General features: G+C 40.8%; 1 protein-coding gene across 6 annotated transcripts in view; it reads left to right on the top strand.

Annotated features, from left to right (window-relative positions):
• The first annotated feature begins 127 nt into the window (after positions 1–127).
• Positions 128–10,586, top strand: part of KRIT1 (KRIT1, ankyrin repeat containing) — a 41,049-nt gene continuing 30,590 nt past the window's right edge. Inside the window, exons 1-7 of one of the 6 annotated variants that reach the window (XM_019508406.1) lie at positions 151–212; positions 647–793; positions 1,919–1,992; positions 2,887–3,010; positions 6,333–6,492; positions 8,392–8,484; positions 9,357–9,486. In XM_019508406.1, the coding sequence (XP_019363951.1) occupies positions 2,909–3,010; positions 6,333–6,492; positions 8,392–8,484; positions 9,357–9,486 (485 nt within the window). In that variant the 5' untranslated portion in view covers positions 151–212; positions 647–793; positions 1,919–1,992; positions 2,887–2,908. Of the gene's footprint in view, positions 213–646; positions 800–1,918; positions 1,993–2,886; positions 3,011–6,332; positions 6,493–8,391; positions 8,485–9,356; positions 9,487–10,586 lie in introns of all 6 variants that reach the window. The other 5 variants (XM_019508407.1, XM_019508409.1, XM_019508411.1 and 2 more) reach the window with 5 other exon arrangements.

Below are 10,586 nucleotides of genomic sequence, written 5' to 3'. Positions count from 1 at the left end.
TCAGCTGCCCCTCGTGCCCCGGCGCCGCCCCGTTCAGCTCCGCCCGCTACAGCGCCCAGCCACCGGCGGCGGCGGCAGCAGCAGCAGCTCAGGCCGCCGACCCGGAAACTCATCGGCAGCCGGGTCCCGCGGCTCGCACTGGAAGCGGATCCGGTGGCGCGGGGCGGAGCTGGGCCGGGCCGAGCCGGGGATGCGGTTCCCGGCGGCAGCGGGTAAGAGCAGGTTGGGGGCGGGCGACTCCCGGCCAAGGGGCAGCTGTGCCGACCTCAGCGAGACTGGCCGCTCGCTCGGGTCCTGGCGGCGCGGCGCTGAGGGCTGGCGGGGGTCGGGGTTGGGCCCTGGTGGTGCTGTATGGCCGCCCTCTGGGTAGCGGGTGCAGCTCTGGGGGGGAAGAGAAGGAAGCGCTGCACCGCTCCCTCCCTGCAGGCCTTGGCTTTGCAGCGGGACGAAGCCGGCGGTGATGGGCGCTGCCGCCCCCCCACCCGCTCGTGCAGGGGGGCCTGTGGCGCGAGGGGGTGTATTGAGGTTGTGCTCCTCCACGAACCAACTCCTCGGCATAAAGGTCTCCAGAGCCAGGAGGAGTCTCCTCTTGCGGTATGAGGGGATAGAGAAGTACCTCTTTTGTTTGTGTCTGTTCGCACCCCAGCAGCCCTGAGCTGAACCCTCGAGGAGGTTGCTGAAGGGCCTCTTCACCCCAGCCCGTAGTAGGGGACACAAAGTCAGAAGTATGTGCTAGAGAACGCTTTATCCTGCTGCTGCTATGATGTATGTGAGGGCCCTTCTGCACATGCAGGTGAAGGTGCGATGGGATCTAAGACGTGACCCACACAGTCACATCTGCCATGACAGGGGGTGTGATTGGGGGAGTGCACACCAGATCCTGGGCTTCCCCTGCACTGGGAAGAAGCCAGCTTGTGTTGGCTGGGAGCCTCTCAACCCTGGGATTGCCCTACAGACCCCTGCAGCTGGGAGGCTTTGATCTCCCAGCCTAGACTTGTGTGTGAAAACCCTGAGGCTGGGACATTGTAGCTGCCATGGTCTCTCAGCCTTGCACTGCCAGGGCTGAGAGATCACAGCCACATCCACATCCTGCTGGGATCCTGACCCACCAGGATCCCAGCATGGGAGGCTCACTGCTGGACTCAGCATCCACAGCTGGAGAACTCTGGATCCCCTCAGCCATGGGGCACCACCAGGATCGAGAGTTGGCAATTGCTGGGGCTGAGAACCCCTGCAGTTACAGGACTCCCAGTTCTGGCTGGGTATGGTGCACCCCTGTGGCTTAGAGCCCCCCCGTCAGCTTACTCGGCTCCCAGCCGCAGGGGAAACCCTGCTGCATAAAATCTGGGTACCAACCAGCTGTAAAGTTAGTACATGTTTCCAAGGTATAACTTTGTAGCTACTTGGATCTTTTAATGGCATGATAGATGCTTTGCATGTGTATCTGGTTTCAGTTAATTGCACATTTAGCAAGCTAATTGTGCAATAACTGTAACATGTATGGTGGGGCTACATTACTTCAGTTTAACACTGGTTAGGTAAACAGTGAGCTGTGACATTTGAGAACCTCTTCATATTACTGTTACCTCTTCCTGTCCACCCAAACCCACATTGTCTCTTTCACTCCACTGATGCTTCCTGTCAGTCATGTAGATTGTAAGCTCCTAGAAATAGGATGCTTATAAAATGTCTGTGCAGTGCCTTCCACAAATGAGACCTGGATACTTGATCATGGCTCCTAAATTCTTCTTTTAATGCAGACATCCACCCCAGCCTATTTTTCAAGTAGCAACATCATTCAGACTAGCTCAGACAGATATGTTAACCAGAGATTAAAATGGACCTTTTCATTTATTAATCTCAGTTTCATTTTTTAAAGTTTACTTTTAATTATAATTTTTTCCTTTGCATTTTTCAGTTAATATAGTGCTGGTGAAGTTTCCTGGATTCAGTACATGGGAGACTGAAGCCCTCTATTTCTCCTCAGAACAGGTGCAGCAGCACTGCAAGCTGTAAACTGTAATGATAACATCTCCATTTGATAGTGGCACAAATTTACATATAATCTATATTTATTGATCCTACAGAATGAAAGAGTTTTCGTTTCTTGATGAGAGAGGAGATCAGCTGAAATGGGCCAAGGGGCAGAAGTGACTTTGTATTTCAGTTTAAAGTGTAAAGGGAATTATAGTTAGCCTTAGTGGGGGATTCTGTTTTATTATATTTTTGCAAGAATTTAGAATTACAAGGGGGCTTCTATACTCTATTTTGGTAAAAGGAAGTTCTAAAAAGGATCTGTCAATTAAAATGTGTACAGTTCCAATACTGCAGTAAGCTGTGTGGAGAGACCTCTGCTTCACAAAGTGCCCTACTGACATTCAAATAAATAAGTTCTGATATTGCATTTTAGGACTGATATTGCACAGCTCTATTTCTGGGCTCTAGACAAGACTGTGTTCTATTTCTTGTTAGAAAATAGGGATTCAAGTTTTTCTTGAGAGAAACTGATGGAAATATGGTACTTTGTAAATATTACATATGGCATTAATACATTTAAAAATAAGTATCAGTTTCTACATACCTCTAAAACTTTAGGGTTCCTAATTCTTACAGTTTAAAACTAAATTAGAGAACAGGGTTACTCGTAGTAGTTCTGTACAGTGAACATTTTTTTTCACCCATTCATGGTCTTAGTGCTTGAAAAGGAATATAAATTTTAACAATGATGTTTTTGATGTTTTTCCTCATAAGAAAAAAAGATGAATAAACTTTCTTAAATAGGATGAATATAATGAATGAAAATAATTATGCTAGCATAACACTTGTTTTGTTTCATCTTGTTTCCTAAACTTAAATTTTGCTTTTTGTTTATTTCACCATCTCCAGTGCTAAATGAAAAGAACAAACCATGGGCAACCCAGAAAACATTGGAGAGACGTATGTTGCTGTGATTCGTCCAAAGAACACTGCTAGCCTGAATTCTCGGGAATATCGAGCTAAATCATATGAAGTAAAAATACTTTATTTTCCTCAATTTAATGTTTGAAAAATTAAAGAGACTGAAACTGAGAAACAAACTTGTATTAGCTAACAGTTCTGGTTACTCAGAAAGTAAATCTCTGTCTCTCACTGTTTATCTGGCCCAGTATGCTAGCAGTGGTATCCTCAGACATGCTACCCTGCTCCAGTTGCCTTCTGAACAAGCAGTGCTAAGTAGCTGAGGCATAACCACACAGATACAGTGGCACTTCTTTCAGTTCAGGAGGTAGACCATCTAGAATAGCACAGCGTTTTTGAGAAGGCTACTATCTGGCACCAGAAATTTGCAATGCAGACAAGGCCCCGGTTTCTTAATGTATCTATCATCACAACATTCCTGAGAGGTAATTTTACAGAGCAGGACCTGAAGCACAGATAAGACAAAACAGAGATACAAAATATGTTTACCCACCTAACCCCCACTGATTTGACTGTCCCTAAGTGACTTGGTCAAAGTCCTGTAAGAAATGTACTGTTGAGCAAGGAACCAAACAAATAGTAAATTGTAGGAAATGTTACAGCTTAAACAAATATCAGAAGCATAACATGTATCACAAAAAAATTAAACATCTCTTAAGTTTCTGAAGTGTTTCCAAAACTAAACATTCTCCAATGCTTTAAAATTAACAGGATGTAAAACCTCCATGCAACAAATTGGCAAGAACACATCAGAGTTTCTGTTTTAGAATCTCATTATACCAATGCTGCCATACATGTAGTGTACAAGTGTTAGCAGAGTGAGACCTTTAGAGGTAAAACTATCAACTCATACAACATTCTGTGCTGATGAACACCTGTTCTCTTAAGGAACTACACCTGTTCTCTTAAGGAACTCAGCACAGGATTGGGGTCTTGCCACTTTCCATTTCTTTGTCATTGGTATTCATATGAATTTGACATTCTAGAACATAGTATCATAGGAAAGTAGGGATGGAAGGAACCTCCCAAAGTCATCCTGCCCAGTCACCTGCTCAAGGCAGAATCATCCTTGTCTAAACCAGCCCAGCCTAATGTCCATCCAGCCTGCTCTTAAAAATTTCCAGGGATGGAGAATCCACAACTTCTCTAGGTAGACTGTTCCAGTGCTTGACCACCCTCATAGTCAACAGGTTCCTCTTAATCTCCAACTTAATTTCCTCTGCTGCCACCTGTGGCCTTTGCTCCTACTCTTGTCCCTATGGCCATTGAGAAAAACCCATCTCCATTGTCTCTATAATAGTCCTTCAGTCATTTGAAGACTGTTATTAAATCTCTGTTCAGTCTTCTCTTTGCCAGATTAAATAATACTAGCTCTTTCAGCCTTTCCTCATAAATCACGCTTCCCAAGCTTCTCATAATTTTTTGTTGCTCTACGATAGACTCGTTTCCAATCTGCGTACATCTTTCTTGAAGTGCGGTGCAAAAAGTGAACACAGTACTGCAGGTGAGGCCTCACTAACATTAAATAGAATGGAAGAATCACTTCCCTTGATTTGCAAATAACGTTCCAGTTAATACAACCCAGTATGCTGTTGGCCTTTTGATGCATAGTTGGCTCATATTCAGTTTTAAGGTCTACTGTAACCCCCAGGTCTTTCTCTGCAGTACTGTAGTCTAGCCAATCATTCCCCAGTCTGTATTTGTGCATACAGTTATTCCATCCCAAGTGCAGGACTTTGCGCTTGTCCTTACTGAATCTCATGTGATTGATAATGGGTAATTTTTTCAGTCTATCTAGGTCATTCTGGATCCTAGCACTACCATCCAGAATGTCTGCAGCTCCCCCCAACTTGGTTTCATGTGCAGATTTGCTAAGTGTGCACTTAATTCCATCGTCAAAATCATTAGTGAAGATAAACAATACTGGCAGTGGCGACACATAGGAGGTGCATGGGGGTGCATGTGCACCCCCTGACAGCCAGCGTTCCCTGCTTAGGCAACAGCAGGGGGGGCAGGCAGGAGGGCTGGTGCTCCCTCTGAGAGTGCTGGCTAGGGAGTGGGGGTGCCAGGAGAAGCACCCCTAGCACTTCTGGGCATGCCGCTGGCACTTCCAGGTCAGCATGATCAGCTGTGGGGGAACCTGCACCTTCCCCTGCACTCCCCCTCCGTCCCCCTCTGCCGCTCAGGAGGCACCAGTTGCCTGTGAATACTGGACCCAGGACAGAGTCCACTTGCTACTTCTTTCCAGCTAGACATTGAGCCATTGATGATTACTCATTGAGCACAATGATCCAACCAGTTATGTATCCACCTTACAGTATGTTCATCTAGTCTGTATTTCTTTAGCTTGTTAATAAGAATGTTGTGGGAGACAGTGAGTGTCAAAAGCCTTGCTAAAATCAAGCTATATCACATCCACAGCTCTCCCCATGTTCTGGTGCATTCATTGCTACTTGAATTTTGTTACTGTTTTTGCAGTTGACTAATTAGGACATTTGTGATGAAATACCATAAGCCCACACTTTTGGAATCCTTATCTACCCCTTTCTAATATTTTATAAATAGAAACTTATGTCTATAATGACCATTATACTTCTGTTACTTGAACTTGTTTGATATAAAAATAACACAAATCAAACTTTTATCATAAGACAGTATTTATTCCTATTAAAGTACCATTTTATGATATTCAGCTTCTGCAGTATTAAAAATAAAAATGGAGTGCATACTGTAAATTGTTCTTTGAAGACAAGTCCTGTACCTCACTAGAGTGAAGTCTGCATGTGAAGTCAACAATAAAGTGCTAGAATCTCATGAAAAATGGGGCAGGAGCAAGGAGGAGTAAATTTAAAACCATTTAGGGTGCCTATACATATACATTGAGGCTGCTTTGACACACAGTAATTACACCGTATTCGAGCAGACTCGATTAATTGAGTCTTCTGGAGCATGGTAATTACTGTGCTCCAGCAGATTTCAGCATCATGTGTATCAATGTCCTTGCCCTGAAAAATGGCAGCAGGGGCGCTTTAACTAAAGCTTGTTTTGTGGCTTTAGTTAAAGTGCCCCTGCTGCCATTTTTCAGTGCAGGATGTGACACTTTGGGCACTTTAATTAGACTGTCTCTTGGAGCTACTCTAATTAAAGCACTCTCCCCCTTCCCCATCTCCCAGATCACATGTGTAAATGCCCTTACTGTATTGGTTGAGTGCCTTATATATTTTTGGCTATTTAGGAAACTCAGCATAGAACACTAATAATTTCAATTTTAAATAAAATGGTGTGGTCCTGCTTTTAAATAAATAAAAATAAACATGTCCCATCACATTTCAGTAATGCTTAATTAATCCTTCAATTTTATTGTTATTTTCAAGATTTTGTTGCTTGAAGTTCCCATTGAAGGGCAAAAGAAAAAAAGAAAGAAAGTTTTGCTGGAAACTAAACTGCAGGGAGGTACTGAAGTAACTCAGAGTATTTTGGACTATGTATTAGAAACCACCAAACCAATTTCACCAGCCAATCAAGGTATAAAAGGTAAGGACTGTTTTCTCATTTTTGTTGATTGTTCCTCTGTAATATGCTTTACTACTGAAAATAGGTCTACTGTTGATAAACAATTAAAGTTTTACCAAGATAAACCTGCAGCTGAAACCTCTCACTATCCTTTATTTTCTTTTAAAAAAGAATTCTTGTATTTCTTTAAAAACAAAAAGCTGTTGATTGACCAGTAAAAATAGAGGATTAAAGAGAATCAGCTGGTATTTTATTTACTTATCTTTGATAAGTTTGCTTTGTAGAGGCTACTAAAGAAACTTAATAGTCAGTGGATGAGAGACAAAGTACTGTAATGGATCAAAAACTGACCAAGAGACAAGAGAACAAATAACAAAATTTAATTTTTATTATTGTAAAAAGTTAACAGAAAGGTGTCTTGAGCCTCCAGACTAAGCCAGTGTTACATTAATAGGCCAATTCTGCACTTAAAATTGTTGCTAGTTTAGCTATGTATATTAGGAAGGGGATAATTTTTTTATTTTGATATAGCTATGCTGCCAAAAGCTCTGGAATAAATACTGTAAGCTTTGATGTCAAATTACTTTTTGCTGGTTTAACTGGGTCTATACCAGCAAGGATTTATCAGTTCAGTTACATTAACTACAGGCAAGGGCATGGAATTAGTAACAGTTGAGAAAGGAATAGGTAGTGAGGTGTTAAAAACGTCAAATCAGGGGAAGGGAAGGGAGCTAGATGAATGGGCAACAAAGTGTCAAATTATATACAATATTAATAAATATAAAGTAATGTGTGGGGAAGGGAAAAATCTGAACTACTGGTATATATCTTCATGGTTATAAATTAACATGCGTTTTTACATCGGAAGACAACTTGGGCACCAGTCTACACAACCCAGTAACAACCCTGCTTAATGCTCAACAAAAGTCTGAAAAATAAATACAATGTCAGGGTCCATAAAGCTGGAATAGAGAATAGTATGGAAATTATTATGATTAGGGACCTACTGGATTTGCTGTTTTGCGGATTCTACAAAATCTGGCATTGTCCATGAAATCTGCTGGGGAGGGGAACTGAGGACTGTGGCAGCTTGCCAAGGAGCTGGTGGTGGGTTAAACCAGCAAGAAGTAATTTGACAGCAAAGCTTACAGTATTTACTCTAAAGGCTACTGGCAAGATACCTGCCACCCCCAACCCTGCCCCTACCCACTGTTTAGCTGTAAGAGCTACTTGCCATGTGGAGCTGCCTGTTATGTGGCTTCACCCCTCACCACCAATCAGCAGCAAGGGGTGATGCTGCATGATGGATGGCACTTGCAGCCAGTCAGTGGTGAGGGTTGAGGCCACGTGACAGGCAGCCACTGTAGCTAATCAGTGGTGAGGGGCAGGGCAACCAAGGCCCCTCAACCAAACAGAGGTGGGGGGTGGCACCACACTCTGCCTGTGAAACGGCTGGCTATGCCTGTATTCTGCACATGAAATTTTGGTGCAGCCCCTGTGAATCAGATAGGTCCCTAATTATACTGGTATTGTATGAACCAGGGTTCACCTTCATATGAAAGCCATGCAGTGCTTGTAACCTTATTAAAAAAGGATATTACAGATTTTAGAGATGGCTTGGAGAAGGTCAGCCAGAATGGTTAGAGGCATGGAAAAAGTCATATAAAGAGCCTGAAAATAATGGGATAGCTTACCTGTTAATGGTCTTTCATATGTATGTTGATGTATGCATATGTTTATTCAGCTGCTCAAGATCAGTTAGGTTACCATAGTTTTCAGGAACTAGTATTGGAAACAAGATGGAACAATTAATTAAGAATTATTGAAACGTGATAGGACATGACCCAAAAAGAATTAAGCTGCCAGTTATTGTCCAGTTGACCATCCGGCTCTGTTGGTTTTTTCAATTTTTAACAATAGGAAAGCGAGTGGTGTTAATGAAGAAGTTTCCTCTGGAAGGGGAGAAGGCAGGCCAGGAAGCATCCCTTTATGTCGTTCCAGCAGTTGTCAAAGGTAACATTTAGGAGAATTCTTGAAGTTATATGTACTCAAAAGGAAATTAAATGGTGATTTTCTAACATAAATATGTGATGTTAGATGGCTCTGATATTTGTGTGTAGGCTTGAGAAAATTAGATTTTGGTTGACAACTTTATGTTGTTGTTTTTTTTCTCCAAACTCCTAAAATAAAATTAAAAGAATTTAAATGTTCTTTAAAATATATCTTGTATTTGTTAAAATCTTACCTGTCATAGCTAATTTATTATTATGAAATATACTCATCAAGGAAACATTTAAAAGTGTTGTAGATGTTAGTAAACTTAAAAAATACTCTTTTCAACACTGCTTGCTTGGAGAAGAGTACCCACTGAAGTCTGAGTCCTTTCTGCCTGAGTAAGGAATGGTGAAGAATTCTCTGAAGGCTGTAATAAAGAACTAAAATAAATGCAAAGTCTGAAGGAAATTCTCAATGTACTCTTGGGGAACTTGCCCCTTTGCTATTTCTAATATGTTTCAAATATGAAGGTTAACAAATAAACATCGTGTCAGTCCTAAGGTCTTTATTGGGACTGATAGTCTTTTTTTAACAGTATACACAGATATTTCAATAACTCTGAAAGTGAACATGATCATAATGGAAGAACACTAAAATAATATTTTATAGTTAAGCTAAGGCCACTCTACTGGTCTACACTGAACTCTGTTAGTTAAGAACGGTATGCAATTTGTATAAGTTACCATCTGGGAAAAGTGAAATCTACTGTAGTCTAAAAATAGAATATTATCTCTTTTTGCTGAAATTATATAATTATGAAAGAGGTAAAAGTTGTAAACAAGATACCTGTTTCCATTAAAATACTTTCAGTGTTTCCCTTTCCTTTTCAGATAATACAAAATATACATACAGTCCAGGATGTCCAGTTTTCTACTGTTTACAGGACATCATGAGAGTCTGCAGTGAATCCAGTGCTCACTTTGCTACACTTACTGCTAGGATGTTAATAGCCTTGGATAAGTAAGAAATGTTATCAGTAGAAATACTTATGTTGAAATAGAAAATAAACAAGGAAGTTGGCCTACATGGAAGATAGATGTAAAATTTTACAGCTGTCTTGTGATCATTAAGACGGAAATAATGATAATATCACATGTTGCTTTCTCAGCCTGATTGTCAAAAAATTGAGCAAGGCTTGAGGGCTCATTTGTTTATTAATTAGAAGTGATAGTTGTGAAATAATGATTGTCCTGCTTATTTAAACCTAAAAGTCTAAAGAGGCATGTTCACCTACAATGCATTATGGAGCCTTACAGAAATATTAATGATATATCTAAAGTATTAATCAGACTGGTGGCATCCCTGTAGTTATGATTGTATTGAGATTACCATTTAAACTAGGAATTAAATATTTGTTGTTTACATATGTCATCCCCAAACTTACAGCATTTATTTTTAGTAGAGAATTAACTTTCTGGGATTTACAGTATATTTTTGATTAGTGTGATTTATTGTTTGAAAATTGCTACTTAAACATTTTTTGTCTTCTCTCCCTCTGTCAAAGAAATCTCTTGTTTTTGGATTTTAGATTCATTTCTAGGTCCCAATCCTACAATCTCCTACACATACTCTTAATTTTGATCCTATGGCATTGTAATTGATCCTTTTAAGATAGAAATAAATCTGCTCTGTGAAATTTGAATTCGGTACCATTCCTTACACAAGTAAAGTATAGCATGACTGTTTGCAAGTTGAGCAAAGTATACATTATAGTATGTTGCTTAAGTTTTATTATGTTAATTTTATTCATTAATACAGACAAAATGTCTGTCTGCATCACACTAAGCTAGAAAGCCCTAGTCTAGCTAGTCTGAAATCATTTTTAAATGGGTATCACCATCTAATGTGATTGTTCCTCAGGATAATTTCCCAAAATACACCTTACAAGCTATGGATAGTTTAAAGCACAATGACCATACCCCACTGCCCCCTCCCCACAAAGAACAGAAGTATAAAGAAATTGTGGGGGATAGAATATCAACATGAGCTACACTTTGCTATAAAGGACAACTTTTTTCCTGATTTTTTTTTTTTTTCCAGTAACCCAAGATCAAAAGCAG

Source organism: Gavialis gangeticus, unplaced genomic scaffold, assembly GCF_001723915.1.
Source record: "Gavialis gangeticus isolate Ggan-Ray unplaced genomic scaffold, GavGan_comp1, whole genome shotgun sequence".
Lineage (NCBI taxonomy): Eukaryota > Metazoa > Chordata > Crocodylia > Gavialidae > Gavialis > Gavialis gangeticus.
The sequence above is the reverse complement of the archived record's forward strand: the minus strand, read 5'-3'. Positions and strand labels throughout refer to the sequence as shown.